Here is a 26,438-nt window from a genome sequence, read left to right as displayed (position 1 = left end):
CAATACACTTCATCGGTCAGTCTGGAAAAAGAGAAGCTTACGATGAAAGTAAGCTTAAAGTGATGCATCTGAGATTGCTGGACATAGAATGTAAACTGAGTCATGGATCACCTTAAAACAAGATCTGTAGGCATCCAGCAAGGACAAGGCAAGAAGGATGTTCATTGGAGGGGAGGGTGTGGAGGGCGTTTTGTGAAAGCAGCAGAGGCAGGCAGGTGCACAACACATCCGGGCAGAGCAAGACCCAGTGAGCAAAATATATTCACTTAGATTTGTGTTTTCTACTCTCCCTCCTCTCCACAGATAGGGACACATTCATTTGTCTCATCAAGTAAGAAAAATATTCAACTGAAAGCAAAAAAATCAGCCATGCAGTGATATTAATTTTTTTAAAGAGTAGTAACTATCAAGCTGCATCAAAAACATTTTCATTACAAAGACCAACTTTTTCAAAGATGCAGTGCTTATTTAATGAATTTATAGTCCATAGTTCATGACTATATCTTGTAGGATTCACCAAAAAATATTTATTTTTCTATCAACTGTATTTTTCTGAAAAGCATCTGTAAAATGTCTGGATTTCAATATAAAAGTAAATATAAATTTAAAAAGAATGGTACTGCTGTTATCACGTCATTATTTTGCAGACAAAGGACATGTGGCCTTCTAGCACTCCTCCACACCATGTAACCATGCAATTAAAAGCCTATTGTGGTATCTGAAATCGTCAAGGATAAGCTACTCTTCTTTTGTAAGAAAGCTCTTGCAAAGGCATGCTGTAGAAATGTTTTTAAGGAAGCATTTTCTAAACAACATCATGTACTCAAGTGCTGACTGAGTCATATGTCTGTGTCTGACACTGCTAACAGAGTGACAGATATCAGCCAGCAACCAGAATTCTAAACACTTTATTAGCACCCTGACAAGGTACATAAAATCTTTGATCCAAAACTAAGAACTTGAACCCTCTCTTTGATGACAAATGTCACAGCTGACATGCTGAGAAACAATCTAAAACTAAGTTTTGCCAAGGAAACTGTTGGTCTTCCTACAACAACATCTAAAATGGGAAAGGCTGCTATGGTAGCACTGGGCTGCCATCATATGTGTACAGAACTTTCAGCAAAATACACAGGGCCAAAGCACAAGTTCCAGAGCTGACCCATAATCAGCTGACTGACCCAGTGCCAGGGCATTCTCTGGAATGGGTTTGGCCCAGGTCAGCAAGGTGCACAATTAGAAGTAAGCTACAGGCTGGGCTGGGGTGCATCTCTATTGGCAGCATGGACAGGGCTACCCTCCCTCAGGAACAGAAGGCATTTTGCATGAAAATGAGCCTTGTATAATACCTGTCTGAAAAGTCAGAAGACTGAATGTTGGCAGATGTATGGGCACATTCACCTCTAATTTTCTCCCCTGTTATTATGACACTGGTTGCCCCTGAGATCTTGCTGAAATTGGTGGCTCAGGTCCCAGTTGCAACCCCATTCCATCAGTGGCAGGACAAAAGGGATTTGACTGAAAGAGGGCAGGTTTAGATTAGGAATTAGGAAGAAATTATTTACTGTGAGAGTGGTGAGGCACCAGAACACAGAGAACCTGTGGATGCCCCAACCCTGGTCAGGTTGGATAGAGCTCTGAGCAATGTGGTCTAGTTAAAGGTGTCCCTGTCCACCTTTGGCAGGGTTGGAACAAGACACAAACAGAGTTCCTCAGAGATCTGCTTGGGAATCTGGACTTTGAATTATGGATGCAGGTCAGATAGAAAAGAATGTCTGGAAAGATGACAAAGTTTGCTGGTAATAATTATTAGGGGACTAAAAATATTGATGCAAATAGTTACAGAGAGATCTTATAGTACTGACTGAGTGACTGAATGATAAAAAGCAGGTGAGATAACTGCATTCATAACTGACACATTTCACAGAAAAAAACTAAACTACATCCTAAATTTGCTCATACTCATGCACCAATGAACTAATTGTTCCCACTAGTCAGGAAATATATCTTGACTTTATTGTCAGTTCTGTGCAAACATTGGCTTGCTGCTCAATACAATTAAGAAGAACTAAATAAAGTACTATAAGTCATTAAGAAAGGAATAGAAATGGCAATAAAGGACCTTATCACATCCGCATGTAAATAGTAAAGCATGTAAAAAATGTAAAGTTCTGAATTCAGAGCTATACAAGAGCAGTTTATGGTTTTAGTTTCCCAATCTCAAAAAAAAACCTTTTGAAAAAGATATAGAAAAGGGCAAGAAGTGTCATTGGTGATATGGGACAGTATCCATGCTTTTCAAAGAGTGACCAAACAATTTTTAATTTTCTACGTGAAACAGAGATGAGTGGTAGTGTTAGGCCAAGGTATTATTGTTAATGCCTAGAAAAAAATTGATGTTATTTAGAAAGGGAAGAAATAAAAATTATTTGCTATTTCAGTGCAAGACCTGAGTTCAAGTCATAGGTTGAAAACAAAGGAATAAAGTACTATTTTGCAACATGCATAATTTAAAAGTAAAGCTTGTTGCTAGAGAATGTAATAAATATCAAAATATAACAAAATTTTTTAAAAAATGGAAAAAATAATGAAAGAAGATATAGTCAAAGATTGCTAGAAGAAGAAATTGATTCAGGAAGTCCCTAAGACTCCATTAGTTGAAATAAAAGGGAAAAAATTCTCATCTACATCTCCTTTTTCCCCTAAGCATTCATTAGTGGTCACTGTCACTTGTGAAGGCTCCATGATTTCTCTTACAACTCTTCTTCAGAAATTTTGGCTCCAACAAGATGAAATTGTGATCAGAGCTAAAATGAACATCTGATATATAATCTCCCTTTCTTACTTGATCTTACCCTTGCTTTTCACTCGTTAAAGCAGCTTTGACGTAAAACAGAGTGTAAGAAGAAAATAGATGCTAGAATCTTTTTGCACTTAAAATTGCACAAGTGGAATATTAAAAGAGTCCAAGAACCAGCAGTCGACTCTACTGCTGTCATACACCACAAGATTCAGCATGACTGTAGTGTGGCATTTGGCCCATGGGTTTACAAGTAGTATCCAGATTTATAGCTACTTAAAACAGGTGCGTATTCAGTGCAGAAATAAAACTGATACAGCTCTGTAGAAGCAATGCAGCTTTGTAACAAGATACTGACTGGAGCTTTTTTCAAAGGACTAAGAAAGAAAATAATTAATAAAATTCTGTGCTTGTGCAAATTTTGAAAAACAGTGTATCAGATCTGTGCGATACATACCAGCTGACTCTCAGTTACTATAGGCACCGATTTGTTAAGGTTGGCCTGAAAAAAAGATGAAGATATATAGTATTACATGCAATATCTTTGTGATTATAATGATGACCAAAAATAAATTTATTTTTTGTACAGTACTAGGCTTAGCTTAGCTACAGAAGCTTTTCCCACTGATACAGTATGATGCAGTATGAGAGAATATAAAACATTCTCATTTCCAGTTTATTTCTAGATATAATCAAATGCCTGTTAAGATTTTAGGGGTTCTTTTTCCCAAGTGCAACAAAATTTCCCTTTTTCATCTTGATCTATCCTTGATCTATTCTTGATCTATTCTTGAAATTTAAATCTCATTTAAATGACATAATGAGCTTGCCATTGTCTGTTAATTTTCAACATCAGTGTTATTAACATTGTGAATAGTACTGGGCTGAGTACCTTCTCAACCTTTTCTCACTTTACAGTAGGGAATCAAAACAATCCTACTTAACTGTACACATCAATAATATGGACATTCATTTTTCCAGTTAACCATGAGAAATTCCTATCCAGAGAATCATTGTATTATTAGTACAAATCAGCGGTATCATCCCTAAAGCAAACAGAAATGCATTAGTATTAGTATTAAATAGTGAATAGAATCATATCAAAGCCATGCAGTTTCAAAAGTTGTTAAATTACAGCTGTAGTACTTCGTTGTCAGCTGTTATAAACTGAAGTTATTTTTCACACTTTTTATACACTCCCTTGCTGTTTGTACAATCATTTACATCCTTAAAAGGTTCTGAAGTTCCTGAGAAGATAAAAGCTGAGGTCAAGGCAAATCTATAACATTTTAATTGTTAAATGGCAGGCTATTTCAACATACTGCTATAATCTACTACTCTATATAACCTACTGAATTAGCAATATTACCATATGTGCATACATATACCTTTACATGTGGTGGTTATAAATAATACTTTAACATCACTCATAAACAAATCTAAGCTCCTCTTTTAATCAAAAATGCCCTCAAAGCAACATTTGGACAAGCATCTCAATATTAGATATCATAAATACAAAAAGAAGATAATTTTACAGAAAACCACTTCAGTGTGCCCTTTCCCTAATGGCCAGAGGACAAACCACTGCCTGGATTATTAACAGGGGCAGAAATAGTCATTCTATATCTTACTAAGAAAGCAGAACAAGAGAGGAGGAAAGAGCTGTGATGCACCTAGGCTATTATAGACACCTAACACATCCCTCAGGAGACTCTGCTGCAGAGTACAGCAATGACAGTGTACAGGAGAGCCTGGACCCATCAAGTTCAGGCACCACAGCCCAACCTCAAGAACCCAGTCTATCTCCTGAAACACAAAATATTCAACACAGCTGTACAATTTGTTTCATTCATCTAGAATGGTCTGGTGGAAATAGAAACAAAAAAGTATTTGTAAGCATGATTTTCCATGTCATCCTTCAGCTTCCCTAAGGTGGATGCCTGAGTTTATGGTATATGTCCATATTCCAGTTTTGGGAGCTGGAGATTTGCACTGGAGTATTATTAAATACACTCTGTTCTCAAAGACTTCCTCTGAAGTACACTCTTTTATTTCATTAAAAAGCTCTCCTCTGATATTCTTCCTAATTAGTATGAGCCAGCACAATCTGTCTAGCAAGAATCACAGTATGCAATAAAATATGCATACTGCCACATTCAGGAAGCAAAATTGAATTGATCAGTCAAGCATTGTGCTGGCATAAAACTGGGAGACCTCTGTTACTTTGCCAGCACTGCTTTGATTTGAGGTTCAATAGAAATGCTGAATGATGAATAGTAAGCTGAGATTTCTCACCACATGTCTAAATGAGTTGCAAGTAAAATACGGAACCTGCAGTAACTGTGTGTGATAGAGAGAATTAAAATGTTAATTGGGCTTAATGTTTCTATAGTTGAACTGATGATTCAATATAGATATTTTCATCATATGTTGGAATGTGTGTGTATGTGACAAAACAGCTTCAATTCATCTAAACTGTGGGGTTTTAGCCAGCTCTGTATCTTGGAAAGAAAAGTTGGGATCAACCTTCAGATTCTGAAGGATAAGCAAGAACTACAGGACTTCTACCAGAGCAAGTCCCCTACAGTGCAGACTGAGTCCAAAGAAATCAGCACCATAACAGTCTGATTAGCAAACAGCTGAACTCCTGCCCCAGGCTTGAAGGAAACAACAACAAAGAAGTGTGAGGAAATTAATTTTAATGTCATATTCACACAGGTAAAATTATCAACAGACACAGCAGTGAAGAAACTCCAACCAGGATGTATTTACTACAGTGGAAGACACCTCAAGTTTCAAATGCACTGTAATATATGTGCTTGTCTATGCTAGTCATCATCTGCTATCACAAGCACATGCTTGTTCAGACTCACCCAGGACTGCTTAGGAGCAGACAAACTAAGCATTTTTGCATGCAAAATATAGAGCAATTGTAAAAGTACTTACATATCTGGTTTCACGCCCCACTGCTCTCTGCAGTGTTGTTGACATCTTGTAAAAAAACAAATAGATATATAATCAATATATAGAGTTACTCTGAACGGTAACCCCAAGAGATTTTCAACATTCTGAGAATTTATTAATTGCTCAAATTCAGGAAAACTTATGTTTTCCAGAAAGTTTCACACCATATGTGAAACTAAGGCATATTTAACTTTTGCTTGTATGTTTATTGTAGAAAATACTACTTAATTTTACTACTCAGAAACATTGATCCTGCCCTACTGAGGACAGAATTTAATATGAGAACTCTCATAACAAAATGCTTAGCCATAGGTATCGTTGCCCCATGAAATTGAAGTTACATTTGCTCACAAAATACATAATATTACCTGTCCATGCTTTCATTTGCAAGAATTTGTCTTAATTTGTCTAATCCATAACATTTATAAGGTATTTATATGTCAGTTCTTTTCTTCTTCCATGTCTGTGACCTTCTTTTACCTTCTATCAAGCATTTTTTTACCTCATTCTGAGATCCTCATCACTTTTATCTTGGTCCCTGTGCTACATCCTATTAAGCTCACCTTTTCTTCCCTTTTATTTGATTTCATGACTGCCAAAAGATGCCTTCCATTCTCACTTGCCCAAGGAAGTGGTTTTTGGATACCCCAACTCAGCTTGGTAGCAGCATTTTAACCATTCCAGATTCTACAGGCATTGAAAAACATGTAACACTGTCTGTTTATCCTTCTCTTGCTATCACATTTTTTTCTTTCAGCCTCTTGGAGTCCAATTCACCACTGCATGCTGACTGACAGAAGTAATGTTTTTAAAAGAAATAAATTTGAATTGTATATTCAATAAAGCCACTGGTAAATGCTGGACTTATGCCCTATTCTTGCATGGTTGGCTGGACATTCAGCAGAATATTTTGAATGGATTAACTTTTTAATGTGTTCATCTGCCAGAAATTCCTTTCCTCCCATTTTTAGTTGGATTTCTGCCATTTTCACTTTCCTATAGCTACGACGAGTAACTTAATTTTATTTGGAGCATACTGAATACAAGACCTTCTTCCCTTGGTTAGCCATTCTTCTGAACCCAGAAGGCACATCAAGTATAACTTAATGAAACCAGCTTAGAAATAGAAAATTAACCCTGCCTCTCACTACCTACTTCTTAGCTATCCAGGAGAAATAAATGTTGCAGACATCCTCCTTCTGGGAGTGGTGAAGCTTAAAATGAAATCAGAACTGCAGAGCAAGTCAAACTATTAATTTAATACTCCCACTATTTGAAAATAAATAATGAACTTGGAAAAAACCACTATGCTCTGAAAGATGCTTTCCATCATCAAAGCTAGAAACATTGATTCCTTTGTAGTAAGGACACAAGGATGGGATGAAGTCTGGGAGAAAGCCAAAGACCCTGCCATATGACAGGCAAGGTATGAAAGATTTTTTAGCCTCTGGAGCCTTAATACACTCTTTCTCTTTCATAATGTATCTCCTGACTTCAGGAGAGCATCCTGCAGCAAAGACTGCACTGACTCCAAGGCTACAGTTCTGTCTTTCCATGCTTTTTAACCACCAAACACTTTTGATTTTGCATTTCTCAACTGCAGCTTTGAGTTGCCATTGGTTTTACTGTTGCAGCAGCCTCTACTGCCTACTGATTTTGCCTGCCTTTATAATTACTTGAAAAGAGCCCTTGCTGTGCAGGTGGGCTCATTCACCTACCTTGCCAACATCTGACTCTGTGCTCATCTGCAGAAAACTTGGAGAAGACTCACACCGGCGCTGGAAAATTATTTTCAACGGAGAACAGACATATTAATGACAAGAGACAAAAGCAAAGGAGGAGAGTAAGTCCATTCCACATACTGATGGGTTACCATTGTCAAGGGGTCCTGCAGGACTTGATCGATGACAGCACATAACTCTTCTGTTTGTTGTCTGAGCTGGGCAGGGGAGCACATCTGAAAAGGGAGGATGGATCACTCAGTTAAACTTTGCTTTTTGCTTTCAAATATAGATCTGAAACATAAATAATATCACTACCTCTGAATGAGTGTCCAAATCAGTGCCTTCAGTCACGCTAGCAGGCTTGGTCGGCTCTTCTAATGCCTGCAATTCAAGAGTTATTGATGTGATACTGAGTTAAAATTTTGAAAAGCAAGTAAACAAACACTTTTTCCAATAGTCTGTTTCCAAAGGTGACTCCTTCTCTTTCACCATGGAAAGATGGAAAAGAAAAAGAAATTACAAGCCTAGTGATTTTCTTTAGGTTACCAAAACCTGATTCAGAGTGTAGATGCGTGTTTACAAAGAAGAGAGTATTCAAGAACCATCTCCACTTACAGAAAATCAGAAACTACCAGTTCGAATTGTCTTCTCCATCAACAATGCCCCATCCTTCACAGTAAATGTGACACAGTGAGTGTGCACTGTGTGCCACAGAGGTGCTGGGGCTGCCTGCTGCTTGCCAACAGAGAGCCACCACCTGTGAGCAGGTGGATAAGGCAAGGACTCAGACACACAGGAGGCCCTTTGCTTTCCTTCAGTAGATGTTTTCTGTAAGAAGTGTCTCCTGTTTAAAGAGGATGGTGATTTCACTCTGCAACAAAAGTACTGTTTGCCATTCTTGGGTTTTAGCCTGAAATCAGAAATGTATGAAGCAAAAATATGTTCTATACTATATTTGTGATCTCATTTAGCAGGTATGCAATCTCTCTTAAACAAAAGACAAGCTTCTTGTGTTTGGCTATACTGCTCACTTTCCTATACTGGTACTTGGAGCAGGTTTGAGAACACTGGAAATCAGTTTGCCAATCCCTTCGCTTTATACGGGTCACAAAAAACCCTCAAAAAGGCAAAATCCACTGCTCAGTTCCTTTTTCATCTTCATCCAGCATCTGTGAAGCACATTCTCCCTGCCATCACCCATTTTTGCTTTGAAGTGATTTTCAAATAGACACCGTGCTGAGACCAAAAATTATTCTGGAAGCCTGCTGATGTGTCTGCTGAAGCTGGACTACAGGGAAGGGAACTGCAGGATTTGCAGAGTTTTTTTTTGTTTAACACATTATGGTTTTGTAAGGTTTCATTTTGTTAATTTATTTTTTAAAGTATAAGAGAAAAAAAGAGCATTCCAGTAAAGCCCTTTTTCATGCATGTGGGATTCTGTGTTAATGGACTGAGGTGGCTGTGAGGGTATGCCAAATACAGGAGACATATGTAGACCTGTGATGAAAATGTCAGAATCTTAAAAAAATTAAAAAGAGAAGAAGCATACTTTTTCCTGAGTTTTACTTTGCTGAGTACATTTGATTTCTTTCCTTTTTCAGCTACTGTGTACACCTAAGTGAAAAGTTAATGACAATTTATTTTTAATATTATTATAATACAATACACAAATGATCTTGCACAAAAGTACATTTATGGAACACTGTGTCTTCTACTAAAATTAAAAGCAGTTTATTTCCAAACATTTCTTCCTTCCTCTCTATCTCTTGACAAATGTGTTGGCCTTAGAGTAGTTATAGTTCAAAATTTAAAAAGTAAAAGTGATTTACTTTGATATACAGAAATTAATGTAATATTATTCCTAGACAGACTATGAAAAGAAAAATGAAAGAACGAGTCTTTCTCATCTCTGAAGTCTCATCATTGTCACCCAGCTAGAGTTCCAAATAGACAGTCCTGCTGAAGAGAAGGGCTCAGCCAAAGACAGCTCAGCACTACACTCAAATACAGTGTCCCTGGTTCAATAAGCAATAAAATTAAGCAGAAGAGTCATTTCAGTACCTGTTAGGGTCAGGATTCACAAAGCAGCCTGCTGTAGAGGGATGATGAGTTTGAATGTGAGTTAGGAAAAGGAAAACTTTAATTAATCATGGGTTTGGAATGGGAAAGTATCTAAGCTTCTCAAAACCCCCAAGCAACCATTAAGATAATAAACATAATAAAGGCATAGTTAAGAAAAAAACTAGGTATTTCTGTTTCATATTCACCAGAATAGTGGGTGAACAAAATCAAGGGTGAGCAACAACTACCCTGGAGATTTGGGGAAATCTTTCCAGAGGAATTACAGATACATCCAAAAGTCTCTGTTCAGAACCAAGACTGGCTGATTTAAGAATCTATCAGTCTCAGAAACTGAGTTCCCAAATATCTCTCCATTTTGGAGCCTTCAGTGACTAAAGAATTTGGGTGAGCACAGCACCACGGTCTGTGCTCTACCCAGTCCCTCTGAGATATAACCATCATACAGGAACCACGCTAGAAAAAGCTGCAGTGTTCTTCCTTTCTGTACCTTTGAGAAAATTCTAATCTTCAAGCCAATTAATCTAATTTCTTTCACTCTTTCACCTCTTTAATTATCTTTTCTTTTTTTCTTTTACCTATTTTTCATTTTTTCATATTTGAACAGCCAAGTTCTCCAAAGAAGGAGTAGAAACAGGAAACTATACTTTCTATAACTATTCCTACCACCTCTACAAAGATAAATGGTTCTGTTTAATCTGTTGTTAACTTTTCAAAGCACATCTCAATTTTTTTCCAGCATGCCTTTTTTTTGTTGTTGTTTTCACATAGAATAAAATTGAGATAAAAATGTACAACTACTTTTTTTCAAAATTACTGGTGTTATCATGTAAAAATGTTATGATTAATTTCTATCTACATACTGCTGATTAGCACTATCAACAGTATTCAAAATTCCTATGCTGATGGTCTAATGATATTAGAAGTGGAATATTCTTATTTAGACATTCAAATTTTTGATTATATATGAAACAACATGGTACCACAATTTAAAAGAACATTGTAATTTAGATAATGAAAATGTAAAGTGATTTAAATTAAATAACCAGTTGCTGAACCACTATTTTTTTCCCTTGAAAAGGGCAATTTTGGAGGTGTGATGTATTTGTGCCATTGACATCACTGATGACTACAACCTTTCCCTCCTCTTTCTTCCTTTTTGATTGCTAAAACTGTATCAGAGCTGAAAGAATACTGATAAATGATCTGAACACAATCTCCAATATTTCATCAGAATACTGAGAGGTCTGGGCAACATATAGGAAATATAGAACATATATATGGAGTATATCAATAGAAAGAGAAAAAACGATTTTTATGACCTAGATCTGACATAGCTTTCATTTTACTGTATTGTGAAAACCCTGGACTGAGCATATTTTCCCATCACTATCTTATCCTAAGCCCTCAGCACATGTGAAAAAAATCCCACTGTATAATGGAACTTCACATACCATTAATTCCTTTTCTTCTTTCTTGAAGATTCTGGGTGATTATACTGAAAATTTTACTGATATTATACTGACTATTTTCTGTCCTATAATATAATTAATACTGAAAACTGCAAGTCTCATGAAAAATGAGTGAGCTCATCGGCTGCTCCTACATTGGCACACTTGATTATTGTTACAGACAAACTAGGTCTTTTATTTAGTCTTACTACTGCACAGATTATTGCCTTTCTTTCTTACTATGAGGTATTTTTCTCCAACCTTGAGAAACACTTTGATGTGAACACATAATCTGGGTGCAAGAAATTCACCTAGTAAGAGCACACCAGATATATTTGGGGAAAATTAAAATCTATTTTTATCAAAATATTCTCAACAAAGTCTTGTTATAAATGCTTTCCAGGTCCAGAAAATTTTGACATGACCAGTAATAGTCAATTATCCAGCAGTTAGGTGAATCATCTGAGACTGAGAAAAATTGGCTTCCAGGTTCCTGCTGTATGATTTCAAGGAGTAACCTGTATCTGCATTTGCCATGATCAGTTCCTATAGCAATGGATTTTTGATAATACAGTAACTAAGAGTTCTCTAAATGCAAGAATTTAAAGCTGGGTTGTCAATGTAGCTGAATGCCGCCATACGAATTCCTTGGTTCATATTTCCTCAGTTGTATTTCCTCCTTTCCATTAAAAAAAACAAACAAACCAAAAACCAACCAAACCCAAAACACAGCATACCCTCTTTTTCCTTCTGCATGCAGAGGAAAATACCTTCTTCTATTTTTTCCTTCCAGAAGGAGAATATGCTGCACTGCCTACAGTCTGTTTTTGTAGCTGATGGATGCAATTACCAGGTCTTTGGAGTTTTCCAAGAAGTGTTGCAAACTATGGAAAGACTGTTTTACTTTTTCTACATTTACATAGAATTGAAATTATTGTTGTCTGCTTGCAATTAGTTGATAAATTCAATCCAGATGAGACAACATTTGCACCTCTTCCATCCATAGCCAGTCATACCTAGTGTTTTCCAGAAGACTTGGCAAATGTGGGATAAGCCTCAGCTGTGAAGCAGGTTTGTTTCATGACACATTCCTTCATCCTGGGTCATAACATGTGCCACACTTCATCCCCAGTTCAGGCTGAGGGAAGTCTGAGCAGGATATTTGCAGCACCAAGTCTGTATGTTTCCTTTCCACCAAAATGATGCTCAGACAAGGGAAATTCACCCCAATTAGTATGTAGAGGGAATGCCTAGCTGGACAAACACAGCAAACCCACATTCCCCTGCATAGACCAGAGACCACTGAATTTCTAAGAGAAGACTTTTTCGGTTTGTAAATCCAAAGCCTGCAATGGTTTTTGGGTTGCATCTCAAATTTTATATAATCCTGACGATGAAGTTGGACTTGTTTTAAGAGACTATTTTCAAGGCCCTTGAAAGAAAGGAGTTAGTAGGCTGCTCCTGCATTGGTTATTATTACAGACAAAAAAGGTCCTTTATCACTCTACAACTGCACAAATTATTGCTTCTCTTTCTTAACACGAGATATTTAAAGTTATGAATTTTTCTGTAGCTCCTGAAAATAAACTCTTCATCTATCCATTTTGACTGAAAGACATTGTAGTAGATTTTTGATAAATACAACCTCTAAATAACAGACACGTTACTTTTTAAATAATACCTACTTCAGAAGGGAATTTTGAATTAGACTGTGACTATATCCATATAATTGCAGAACCTACAAGAGTACCTACACAAGAGTGAGTGTCTGCAGAAGGGTGACTCACTGTCTCAGTGTTAATAAGCCCAGAAGGAATGACAGTGCTCACCTAGTATGACGTCTTTAAACCAAAGGACTATCTGGAATATGAGGAGCCAGAAAATTGTCCTGCCTAGATTTTTCAATTTTTGTGATAAAAAGCCTATTTCAGTCTCCAGCATTTTTTTCTAATGGTTAATTAATTCTTTCTGTCAAATTTTTGCCTTATGCCTATATTAAACTTGTTTAGCTTCCTCTTCCGGACAGTGGATCCTGTCATCTGCTGGGCTGAAGAGTTAAGTATTGCAGTCTGTGAACCTGCCTCAAAGCTCTGTATTTGTGTGGCTGTGATGGCACTGCTGACTGACCCTGGGTAACCAACACATTATCAGCATTTCTGCCATCCTTGCTCAGGCACTGTGGAGCTGTGTCCTTGCTGGTGAGGACATTGTCCTGCCATCCTTGCTGCCATCTCAGCTCTCTGAGGAGAAAACCCCTCTTGACGCTTCCTGCCAGAGCCTGACCATGCTGAGGGTAAATCCCTTAAAAACAAGTTTAGTTCTTCTGGCTGTGAAGGAAGTCACAGCCCAATCTTCCCAGAGATCCTGGATAGTGCTTTTTCTGAGCAGAGAAGAGGTGATGTGAGAAACATCAGGCTCATACAAACTCAAATAGCTGGGAAGTTTGCCAGTGAGGAGATTTGATGAGGTAAAGCCACTTCTGGGTTTCTCAAAGTATACACATATATAGCCAATCAGCCTTTTCTTTTCTATTTATAGGCACATGCTTGAATAACTCTGAGTAAGAGTACTGGAGGATAAGAAAAACGTGTTCTAGAAAAAACATTAAGGTAATGACAGCCTAATGGTTTCATAGGCAGAAGTTGAAAAATACTGGTTTAAATATAAGCATCTACACAAACGTAAAAGAAAACTTGAGAAAGAAACTTAGACACCAAGAGAAAATTTAGAGGCAGATAAATCATTGCACCTTACATGGCACATGAGTGGCATTTTTCTGTCATGGGACCTAATACTGCAGAAGAATTGTTTCTAAGATCACCCACAACACCATTATGACTAATTTTATTTTTTATGATCACTTAAATAATATAATTACTCACAAAGCAGGAAAAAATTGACTTCTGACAATGTGCATTTCTAATTTAATCACATAGTCAAACACTTTTTTATCACCTTAGGCTAAAAAACATATCTAAAATTATGTTGTATTTTTAATCATATATTAATGATTTTAATGTTAGTAAAACATCACTCATGCAGCTAAAATCTTACTGTCCTAAATCTCACTCTTTCAATGCTGTGTATAAAATTCTTTGCATAAAATGGGGACAACATAATTTCTGTTGTTGAGTCAGAGTGCATCATGAGATCCCCACCCAACACATTTGAGGTGAATACTTGGATATTGAGGCTTGGTACAATGAGGCCTGAGTGTGCCATGTGACTACTTCATGCTTTCTCATAGGAGTCATACTCTAAACCCTTGTTAGCTAACACAACAGGACTAGCTTAGGAGCCCTACAGTTAGCTGCTGCTGCAGATCAATAGCAGATTGTTATCCATAATTCCCAAGATGGGAGAAGGCATGTACTCAGGCAATTCTGAAACATATACTCACAAAGTTACTTAGTCAAGAGTCTCTCCTGAGGGCAAATCCTATAGCAGAGAATTGATTTCTTATTAGCACTACATGACCACTTTCACTGCTGAAGGATACACCAAGGCTACGATTTTCCATAATTCAGTGGATAACCAAAAGTCTATCCAAACACAGATGTCTTTTGAGTCGTTACTTTTTCTACACATGCTGGCATTAGATTGTACAAATCAGTTCTGTGTAATGGGGATAAGTAATGTGCAGGTTGTGAGTCAATGTCCCAGAGAGCACAGCAGGACCCTCAAAAGAAATCCATTTTCTTATGAAAAAGTGCAATAAGCTGACATAAACCCACTAGTTCACATCAGGAGTGTGATCTTAGAGTGAGTACCCTGCTCAGAGTCACCTACCTGGCTTGGGTTGCAGACTGGTGCAGTCTCACAGTGCACAAACAGTGCCTTTCAGTTGAAGTCAACCATGAAGTGGTACTTCAGGAGTCCACCAAATTCTTCCACCCACTAACAGGCTTTCTGCTCAAGCAAAACCCTCCCAAAATACATTCTGAAGGGGTGTAGACTTTCCTGCATCAGCTATTTTCCTTTACAGAGCTGTTTCTATTGCACCACATTGCAAGCTAAAGCAAACATAACCTTCATTAGTGCATTCAAGATTTAAGTACTGGAAGGATCATGTTTTATGCAAAGAATTAAAAAAATTGTCCAAGATTAAAAAAACTTTGGAAAAGAAAGGAATGTCTCTTTTTTTCTGGAAAAGAATCTGATTTATAGCACATAACTGATAATTACTAGATCACAATCAATAATATTTCAACAAAAAAATTATCATCTTCAAATTTTGTATAGTTAAGTTCACCCTAACAAATAACTTTAGGCTTTGTAAACTACTAGTGAAATCAACCAAGCTGTATATGTGAATAAATATTTTGATGTGTAGTCAGGAATGCTTAAAGAATTTAATCAGAGGCTAAATTCCTCAACTAGGTCCTGCACAGAAAGCTTTTTCTGATAAAGCTACAAACTGGATATTAGTATGATTAAGCACATCTCTAAATATGCAAGACACTTAGCCCATTGATCATCAGAGAAAATTTTTGTTAAACTTAGCTATTCTTTTGGGCAAAAATAATTTGGGAAAAATATTTTAAAAATAAATATCCATGGGTATTTTGAACCCTCATGCAAAGGTTAAATTTTCAATTCACCTTCCAAGTTGAATTGTCTAAATAAACTATACATCCCAGACTTTGTTGACCATGACTTTGGTAGTAAATCAATGTACTGAAGTCTGGGGTTTGAATCTCTCTGCCTGTCCTACAGAAAATTATTGTTACTACTAACTACATACTGGGAATGGCCCACTGATGGAAGATAACAGAGGTCAGAGCAATGGAAAGGATGGTTCTCACAGTTTAACAAGACAGCTGGTCAAAATTGCATATTTTTGGATGTCAAATTTATGGGTATAAGCACAGCTGTCCAATAATCATTAACTGATCAAGATCTACTGATTGTCAGGTCCCAGAACAGCAGTGTTTCAGACATTTTCCAATAACAAGTCAGATTTTGGTGTGTTGCCATAAAAGGCTATTCCTTTAGGATACTGGGATTTTTTTCCTTTTTTGTAGTAAATTGATTTTCAGAAATTCATATAGCAAAGTCTTTGATCTTCAGTGAAAGTGGTTGACCCTGAAAATGTCTGGAATGATAATCCTGAGTAGTTAGTTCCCAGAACTTAGATTCTGCAGTATCCCCCAACAGAAATGTCAGAATTTGTAGACAAAGCTGAATGGTCTCAAATATACAATGCGAGTCCATGTCAAACACTAACCTTCTGTTCCATAAGCAATGTGTTTGTAGGGATTGCTGCAAATGCCTTGTAGCTTGTCTTGATCTTGTACTGCTAAAAGGGTAAGCCAGAAAGCAGGAAGAGAAGTAAAACAGAGTAGAAGAGAGAGAAAGGGAAGAGAGGGGAAAGGTATGACAGAATGAAAGATAATTACAATCATCTTGCAGACATGTTGCAACAAAACAATGCTTATGTATTTCCTAGAAAAACTATTTCTAAAAAAATCTAGTGTTTTTTTAAGGTTTTAAAGTTCTGGTTATGTATCTGTTTTGCTCTTAGGAATGAGGTAAGACAAAGCAAATTCCCTCCACCTTATAGCTTCCAAAGTAATTTTAACCACTTCCTACTGACTACCTCCCTTAAATGAATATCACAGGAGGCCCTAAGTTTTTTCCAAGTTTTCTTGTGATTTGATATGAAAACTTCTGTCAGTACATTCACCTCAACAACTGTTGCTGAGTGGTGTGAGCCTGAACCATGAAATCAGAGGGATTTCTGTGATTGGCTCTCATGAGACTGATTATGATCCTTAAATGCTGAATTGCTTGTTTGAGTGGATAGATCATTTAAATCTTCATGCAGCTTTTCATCTCCTGAATAAATAACTCTACCACCCAAACAAAATAAGTATAGGAACTTCCACATTCAAACAAAGCTAACAGAACTGGCAATCTAAAAAATACAAAATGCATGGGTTTCAGTATGGAAATTTATGATCAACCTTAAAAATTATTATTTTCAAATAATTTGAATTTTAGACTATATTAGTTTGCCTCATTATTTTTAAATCTTTACAAACCATATATTTTACATTTTCTTTGAAAATATAGAGGCTAAACTCAGTAATTTTTGAAATATTGATTAGATTCTTCTATACTTGTAGGAGTTCAAGAGGTAGGGTTCTTAATCACATGACTTCTAGAATTATTTATTATTATTAATAATAATATAATAATAATAATAAATTAAATGGTGATTTGCTGCATTGTTCCCTTTTAGGTAACAATCTGACAAAAAAGTCATAAATTCATACAACAGTAGACTTTTAAGTTAGTAATTGATTATTTCTGTGGCAGTCAGTCAGAAATAAAGTTAGTTAGTTGTTAATCAGGTCAGGTTTTTTTAATGTGCCATTACCTGCAACAGTAAATACTGGTGATTATGAGATAATAGTCTGAAATAGCATGTTGCACTCTGGGTCATTCTTTTGTTTACTTTTTATTTTCTTTATATCTACTAAAGGTCTTGATGACAGCATAGTGGGCAAAATTTTAACTCAGATAAGAAATTTATCCACACACTGGTCTTGAAATAGTGTAGGGCACAACATTTTAATTCTTTCTATGCATAATATTGTTTGCTTTCGACTTCACTCCTTCTTAGTAGGAAACTGGAGAATGAGTCATTCAAGAAGTCAGTAATCACAGCAATCATACTGAATTAACAGCTTGACAAAGCAGATGAATGCAAATGCTGGAACTGATTTTTTTTCTATTTTTTTGATGGGAAGAGTTGTAGAGCATGGGAGAGTAATTCATATGAGATTTCGTGATTCTAACTTGAATGTCTTCCATTCAGGTTCTTCAGTCAACATTACAGTCTACAGAATTAATCTCATCCTAAAGTAGACAAATAGAAAGGTAAAATAAAATCATCCTCTAAATACACCTTACTCTCTCCACTAGCTGTAATAGAATCACCTAAACTGTGCTTGGATATGTAACTTTCAAATGTCAAAAGTCATGTGAGTTGAATCCTGCCCTTCAAACGTTTAAGCAGCAACACTGCATAGCTCCATAGATAGATATTTATGCATCTACAAAAACTGTATGCATAAGTTCAGTCATGCATAGCTAAAATGATGTTTTGTTATTTTAAACTAAAATAAAATACTGATCTGTGAGATGGAAGACCAAATTCCAAATATTAAAATAGGCATATTCACAAAACACATCCTTGTTTGATTATAATTGATATCCAGCTAAAATTGTATAATTGAACATATGAAATATGTCTTGAATAGCACATAGGCTTTAACATATGATGAAATGTGCATCATATATGAAAAGACAACTATGATCACTTTGAAGTTTGTTTGTACTGTTATATTAACTAAATAAAGACACACCAGACTGTTAAAATGTAAATGTTTCTATACTGCTTTCATGTGTTTCATGACTTCCAAATACTTTTGAACCTGTGAGCAATGTGCTATTTATGCAGGTTTGAGACAAGTGGAAAATCTTTAATTCAGTTTCTCATCTATATGAATATGTTTCTTTACACATTATTTCATAGTTTTTTAAATTATTTTTTCAATGCCTAAATACATTTAATAATCTGTTTCACAGAAATATAGCAATAATTTTAAGCAGTGGACAATTAGGTCTGCTGGCCTGCACCATGGTGCAGCCAAAAGCAAACCAATTCCTACATCAGAGCTTGGGCAAATGGCAGTCTGGGGAGTTTGGGGGAAAATGTCCTATTTTTTTTTTTTTTTTTCAAATGATCACCTAAGACACCCATGGGGCACTGCAAAATGTGCTAGACATGTGCTACAAATGCTTAAAATCAGTGACTAAGCATGGTAGCACAGAGCTCCTTATGAATAATCTTCCCTGCTCTATGGTAGATTTCACAGCTGTGCTGAGGTCCATGTTGCTAAAATCAGTTTGTTCCCCAACTGTTTTGGGTAGATCTATATGCATTCAAATAGGAGAAATCAAAGAATATGGAAGAATGATACACTATGAAACAACTACAAAGTTTTTTCAAACCAGAAAGCTAGAAGTTGTTATTCTAACAACTGTTCCTCCAGAATTTATCTGTCTCTACTCTGTCTCACTGTCCATTTTGGTATATTAGGTCCATGAGGGCACTATCAAAGTATCTGCAAAATCTAGGGAGAAGGTTTTTATTTCCTGTGGTCACCCAAAGTGGACACTTCCCACTGATCTGTGGATTTATGTTTATACTCACTTTGCAAAACATTCCCATTTTTAAGTAATTAACAAATACAAACCAAGGGAAAGCATATGCATATATATATATATATATATATACATATATAAACAGTTAAATTAATATGTTATACTTTGATTTGCATTAATAATATATATAATATATATTATATATTATATCAAAATTATATATTGTATCAAAAATATAATTTGATTTGCATAATTGGTGCATGTCCAAATTCTGGTTTAATATGTTAGTTTAATGTTTCTTAATGTGCTACAATGACTGTTGAAGCAACATTAAGGTTGAAAAATTACACATGCCAAATTATACACACCAAAAGCAAGCACTTCTAGGTGCTGCCTTTTTCCCTAAATGTTCACTTAGCACATTCATATATGAAAAGATTTTGTCATGTGTCAACAGTCATTAGATGAAGCAATCTGCTTTTTGTCTAGTTATATAGCTGATTACTACTAAAGAGACCTAAATACTGATTAGGATATTAAAGTTCTCTCCCCTCAAAACTTTTCTTTTTTTCTCTGGAAATATACTGAGATTTGAGGCTGGAGTTACACTGGACAGCCTGCTCCCTTTAACACATCAGCAAAGTTCATTGAGCTATATCATCATCTAGGAATGGAAATAAGTGAGAGCAAGAGGGGGGTGGGGGGTGGGGGGTGAGTGGACAGCATTATTAACAGTAGAAGAAGTCTCAGACTCACATTGTAAAGACATGAGAGACCTTTCCTGCACTGAATACCCATCTGCATTAGATTTAGATATTTTAGGTCTCCCACATCTGCAGCTGAGTCAGCTTTGTATACATGATTTAAAATTAAACTGGATTAATGGTCCAAGTCTGGTATACTGGTGGACACTCTCCCAGTCTCCATGGGATGGTGGGGCAGTTTCAAAAGTGCTACCATATTACATGATAAAGCAGAATTAGTAGGAAAAGGGGCAGTAGGAAAGACAGAAGAAATACAGCAACCTCTGCAAATATAAACCCAGGCAATAGCTTTGTGTCACAACCAGAGAATTTCCTTACTGCCAGAGATCTCACAGTGCTCAATGCACCAGCTATCAGGAACTGCAATTGTTTTGCAACCTGCAGGCTTGGTCATGCATTACAGTTTGATCCCAGGGGCTTTTTTCTTGGAATTTCTACAATTTCATATCACTTTTTGTTTCATTAACTAATACTGACAGGGTGTAACACTATACAGCTCTGCTCAGCACAATGGTTCCTCTTGGCTCGTTTGGATTTTAAAAGAACTATTCATGACAATTGCTACTTTGTGCTGATTTTAACCTCTCATTTCCAATTAGCATTTTTAAGTTACTCCTGCCATGACCAAGCTGTTAGGATCACATCTGACACAACTTGATCTGGCAGACCAGGCTGTAATTTTGTGCTGTGAGCAAATAAATCAATAAACCATTATAGACTTTGTATGATGGGCAGAGCTCAGATATGAGTTAGAGGAAGGGAACACAGCACAAGGGAAGCACAGAGTACAAAAATAAGATAAAAGAGGCTGGAAAGCCTCCTGCAGCTCTGATGTCTTCTGCAACTAACTCCTCCATTTTGCATAGAAGTTCCTCTTGTTTTCACCTACCTGCTGCATGTTTTTGGATATCCCTTTCCCTTTAAATCTACAGTGTGTCTGGTTCCCAAGCCCTCCTGCAGCAATTGCCATCATTGCTTATTCTCACTCTGAGATGGCTCTCCTGCCTTTGGGCAGATGACAAGCAGCAGGAGCATGGCTGATCTGCCAGGTGTGAGACTTTTGTATTTGCAGTAGTTTGGGCTGTAGGCAGCTTGGCTTTTCTTTCGTCCTTATCCTCTGTCTAGCACAACAAGATCAGAGAAGTAGAAAAGAAAGGGAAGAAGCAGGAGACTGTCCTCATCTTCCCTTGCTGGCCTTTGACCACAAAGTCTTCACTCAGGCTGAGCTCCTTATCTCCTCTGGGCTAGTCCTGGGGTGGCTGGGGTGAGGAAAGCCTCCTGGGAAGTGAGGAGGACAGGAGGGATGGGAATCACTAACCAGTGGAACAGCTAGTTCACATCAATCAGATTAAGCAGCTTCTTCCTCAGCTCTGCACCTAAGATCACCACATTTCTATTACTTTCCCTGGGAACACATATGGATTTACTTTAGAATGGGGTGAATAGTTGCCTCATGGTTGATTTTGATACACCAGGACTTTAGGCAAGCTTCACAAATATGTGTACCAAATGTACATCAGAGCCATTGGACACAAATCCATCCTTAGTAGTAAATCATCTTACTCAAGAATAAAGTATCTTCTTTTTTATGCTAAAGGATTCCTACAACATCTTTTCCAGAATACAGAACACACTGCTTGCAATTTGAAGGGTAGGATTTCATTTTCACTATCTTCACTATTGATACAAAACCTGCTCCTTTTCCACATTTTTTCCACGTCCCATTTATTTTACTAGTATTCTGCACCATGTGTGTGATTTCCTCCTACAGGGACAAAGAACTATTATAAAATAAGCATGCACCAAGAGTACCTTGGGTTTGATGTTTTCATGGTCAGGAGGCAGGGAAAAAGACTGTGATGAAGTCAGCTCTCTGGGTCTTGATGGCAGTGTGCCTGGTGACTTGTCTGAGATGGGAGATCTGCACTTTAACACTGATGAGGTGGCAGAATGCTCTGGTCTTGGAGAGGAGGAGTTAGACCTAAAATTTGCTTGCACCAATGAAGAAATAAATTGCAGAGGATGGGAATTAGTATTACCTGTTTGTGGAACCAGTGGGGTAGAGTGAGGCCGTGGGAGAGACCACTGCTTTGAGATGCTAGAAGGGGTAGGAGAGGAGGTACTGATCTCCTGAACAGATGTTTGGGGTGAAACAGATTTAGATCTAGAAGGTGAGTGCAAAAGACTTGGGGAAGGAGATGAGAGTTTTTCTATGGTAGGAGACAAAGCACCACTAAGACTGGTAGAAGAAAGCAAAGGATATGACTGGCAAGTAAAGATGGGCGAGTAAGTGTGTACTCTCTGAGACTTCTGAGGTGCCCGGGACCTGGAGGCAGAATACTCCAGCCCTTCTGGAGAAGGAGAGGTGGGATATGCAGAGGAAGAAGGAGCTGGGACACAAGGAGGAGGCAGTGAAGATGGCAAATCTGGAGAGGTGACTGATCTATGGGAGAAGACAGCAGAGGACAAAGAATTTCGGCAGTCTGGAGAAAGTGACTGAATGGGAGGGTGCTTTTTAGGAGAAAGGGATCTCGCACGAGGGGTGGTATGGGGCTTGGAAGGTAAAGGCAAATGCTGAGCCCATCCTGAAAGCCAATAATCCTCTTTGCTGGGAGAATCTGGCCTTATAGGAGGACTTGAAACAGATTTCTTGGGGGTTGGGGGAGTGGTTTTGAACTTTTGATCTATTGCAAGTGTTGAGGAACTAAGGGAGCTAGGGGAAAATGTGGGACAAGAAGCAGGAGACAGTGGTCTCCGCTGAGAGGAGCCTGATCTCAAAATAGCAGTTAAGAGAGTCAGTCTGGTTGGCAGGGGGGATTTGACTCTTGACTTGGCTGAACTTCCTCTGGATAATGTTTGTGTGCAAGGCTCATTTATACTACATATGGTCGAAGAGGACCCGTAAAGAGAGGGTGGAGACAATGGTTTAGGGGTAGGAGATAATGAATGTGTTACTATATGTACAGGGAGAGGAGACAGAGCATCCAAACTTTTGGAAGAACTGGGAGATACAGACTGAGCTAAACATCCTTGAATTTCAGTTGAACATGGAGGGTAGGAGGAAAGACTTGGACTCCTTGCCAGAACAGAGGATGTGGTGAAGTCTCCCATTTTGCAAACACAGCCGGGGCTATAGAGACTTGGTGTTTGTAGGTTATCAGACAATCGAGGAGTAGAGTACCAACTCTTTGATGCAGAAGAGGACATTTTAGACATTGAGGGAGGTGAACTATGGGAAGCAGACTGAAAGTAGAGAGATGAGTCTTGCTTAGAAAACCTGGTTGCTGACTGCCAGTTGTTACAGGAATCTTCCAGCGAAGAGGCTTGATTCATGTTAACCATGGCACCACACGCTACTTTCTGATTAATTGGAGAAATTAAGTGGACAGCAGGTGGTTTAGAGGAAAGATGATCAGAGGTGGAAAGAGTAGAAATTAACTGGAGAGAAAAAAAAAAACAAAAACAGAATTGTTAAAATAGGTGGAACTTGTGGAACTGTTAAACACCCCACATTTCAGTCCTGTGGTCATGCATATAGGGTTTCCATTAGTACTGCTGTGTGGGTTAAAAGCACAGGGCTGTTTTAAGCTTGGACATAGGACCTGATGGATAAGGACCACATGGGGAGGTGACTGAGGCAGACAAGCTACGTGGTACTTTGCGTTTATGACACCTCAGCTTTGCTGATATAAACAAGGTTCAAGGCTACAGTATTTTTCATTTTAGGTAAAACCCAAGACAGTAGTGCCAGGAGTGTCTGGAATCATGTGATGCCATCCACATTATATAAACACAATGGAAGTAAGAAAATTGCAATAGTGTCCCATCTCACTTTGCCAGTTCAGTGGAAAACAGGCTTTCTGAAAATAGGATTCAAGTCAAGTGTTCTTTTTCTCGTTTAGTAAACAACCCCTTCTGCAGCACTGTGATATCAGAATGAAAAATTTGCTTGGAACTACTTAATTCAGACACCCAGTCTGCTTTTCACTTCTTCTGTCATTCACAGAGCAGAGCATTTGACAGTTTGCAGGCATGTAAGAGTCCTTATCCCCTTTTCCACAGTCTTTCGATACACTAATAAAACAGTAATGAGCTCTTTCATGAGTGTCTTTTTTCTTGGGTCTATTCTAATTAGGATTTGTCAAAACTAATTAGAGCATACAAGTATATTATCAACCTGTTATACAGTTTCATGCTCCTAAAGAAAGAAATTCTTTCAAAATCTTCCAAGTTATTATAATGCTGAAATTAAAAACTGAGGTATACACAATATGAATAAAACATATCAATATGAAATAGTGATTAAAGTCAATCGTAAAACCAAAAGGATACAAATTGTTGTCTAACATATGACTGAGCAATTTGATAGCAGAGAAATTAACTCTAATTACATCAAACTAGATGTAAATATAAGAACACCTAGTTAACTACTGTTAGATACCCTGAAAGTATTATGCAGCTCTATAAAAGACTATTATATCATTCAGTTTCAGCATATGACTTGCTCATGGCTGTGGCTCAGCCTGTGAATTGTATTTTTAATATGTATGTAGTACCCATAATAGAGAGGAATTACGATGATGATGATTATGATGATTATTATGTAATACAGTATTGATATGTCACAAAACAAAAATAATAACAAAACAGTTAATTTTCAAGTGAGAGCAGGTGCTCGAAGAAGCTGCAATAGAAGAGCAAGACTTAAAAGCTTTCAAGGACAAAACTATACTAAATATAGGCTAAACACACATTTCAAAACCCTATCAGCCCTTATAACTTAAAATCAGTGAGCTCTTCCTACTAAATGATACCATACAAATAGCAAGCCTTTTAAACTAAAGACACTTTCTGTATAAGTTAACTTCAGAAATGCCAGGTCAATGCTTTTATTTAAAGGAATAAACACAAAACATCCAAATGCCTTTACAACAACACTAACTTCCCTTTGTTTTATACATGTGTTAAGGGGTCCTGTTTCAGAGTGGAAATTCAATGGATGTATACAGGGAAATATTGGAATATAAAAATTAATGTTGTTTATATCATTGTACCTATATTTTTTTTGGACTGAGAAATCAGGATTCTTGCTGAAAAATAAGAAGAAGCAAAAATACTGGAAATTTATAATAATTTAACACTATTTAATCATTATGAAAAATTACTGTTAAATTTTTCATGAAAGATAAAATTATTTAACAAGTTGAAAATCAGTGTGGTAATAAATCTGATAATTTGGAGCAGCCTCATGAATTTAATAATGAATTCTGGAAGTTAATCAGCTACCAAAAGAGAGCTGGGGTATGAAATCTCTGTATTTCAAAATAGAATAGATAGATTTCCCTTACAAAGACAACAGATTAAGGGAAAGGAACAAATGTGAAACTTCATAATAAAATCACAGGATGTGCAGTAACTTCTAATTAGTTAAAACTTAAGATTTATAAGCAGCTACAAAAACATTTGTGGTAGCAGATGACAAATATGCTCCTGCAAGTAAGATAAAGACATTTTGCAGTATTCTTCCAGTTAAAATACCACTGAACATTTACTTGCTGAGCTAATTGAGCCATTAGTCAAGTCTCCAGAAATTATTTTGCTATTGCAACACAGTATTAATAACCACATCTATAGATGATCAACCTCTCATTTACAGGATCAGGAAATCACAATCAATGATCAAAATCAATGGGATGGAAGTGACTTCCAGAGGTCATCTAGTCCAGCCTCCTACTCAAAGCAGGGCTCTCACCAGCACCAGTGGCTCAGCTCAGCTGTGGCCGTGTCTCCTCAGTCTCCAGAGCTCTAATGGAGCTCCAGCACCCCCAGGCAGCCTGTGCCAGTGCTGCACCACATCCCACTGAGGAAGCTGCTTCTGATGTCCAGATGGGATCTCCCATGCTGTGATTTGCAGCCACTGCTGCCTCACCTGGCACTGCAGAGAAGAGTTTGGCTCTGTCATGTCATAACTGCCCTGCAAGTGGTTCTGGGCAGCTCCCAGATGCCTCCTTGGCTGTCTCTTGGTGGGAGCCAACAAAGCCAGCTCCTTTAGCCTCACCTCACAATTGTCCCAGATATATTTACACTTTTGTGCTGGACCCCATTCCCTTCCTCAAATCTCTCTTGAATTTCAGGGTTGCTGGCCACCAAATTGAGCACGGCTTTACAGTTGCAGTCTCAGCAGTGCCAGGCGAGATATAGTAACTTCCCTCAATCAGTGGATTTCTTTCTGTTCAGTTTCTCTACTGGTTTAAAACCCTCCTGTAGGTGAATTGGATTAGTGCAGAAGAAGTGATTGACCAAAGTAGATTTGTATTTCTTTGGTCTGTGATTCAACTGCAAGCCTTTTTCTCTTCTCGTGAGCACCTCAGATATTCATGTCCCAAAAATGTATGAAGAAAGCTGAAATAGGTGGCAAGGTTATGTTAGCACAAAGGGATAAAAGGCACTTGAAAAAGACCTTGATGCCTTGTAGTTAACC

The 26,438-nt window shown here is 37.4% G+C and overlaps 1 protein-coding gene across 11 annotated transcripts in view; it reads right to left on the bottom strand.

Moving 5' to 3' along the window:
* Positions 1-26,438, bottom strand: part of MLIP (muscular LMNA interacting protein) — a 106,789-nt gene that overhangs the window by 28,814 nt on the left and 51,537 nt on the right. For 9 of the 11 annotated variants that reach the window (XM_086876094.1, XM_086876092.1, XM_023922484.2 and 6 more), the window contains exons 4-10: positions 21,770-23,395; positions 16,246-16,317; positions 7,804-7,869; positions 7,638-7,721; positions 7,483-7,542; positions 5,747-5,791; positions 3,258-3,302 (exon numbers count right to left, since the gene is read on the bottom strand). In XM_086876094.1, coding sequence (XP_086732220.1) covers positions 3,258-3,302; positions 5,747-5,791; positions 7,483-7,542; positions 7,638-7,721; positions 7,804-7,869; positions 16,246-16,317; positions 21,770-23,395 — 1,998 coding nt within the window. The remainder of the gene's footprint in view (positions 1-3,257; positions 3,303-5,746; positions 5,792-7,482; positions 7,543-7,637; positions 7,722-7,803; positions 7,870-16,245; positions 16,318-21,769; positions 23,396-26,438) is intronic. The other 2 variants (XM_023922481.2, XM_023922483.2) reach the window with 2 other exon arrangements.

The sequence above is a fragment of the Cyanistes caeruleus genome, chromosome 2, assembly GCF_971803275.1.
Source record: "Cyanistes caeruleus chromosome 2, bCyaCae1.hap1.1, whole genome shotgun sequence".
NCBI classification, from domain to species: Eukaryota; Metazoa; Chordata; class Aves; order Passeriformes; family Paridae; genus Cyanistes; species Cyanistes caeruleus.
The sequence above is the reverse complement of the archived record's forward strand: the minus strand, read 5'-3'. Positions and strand labels throughout refer to the sequence as shown.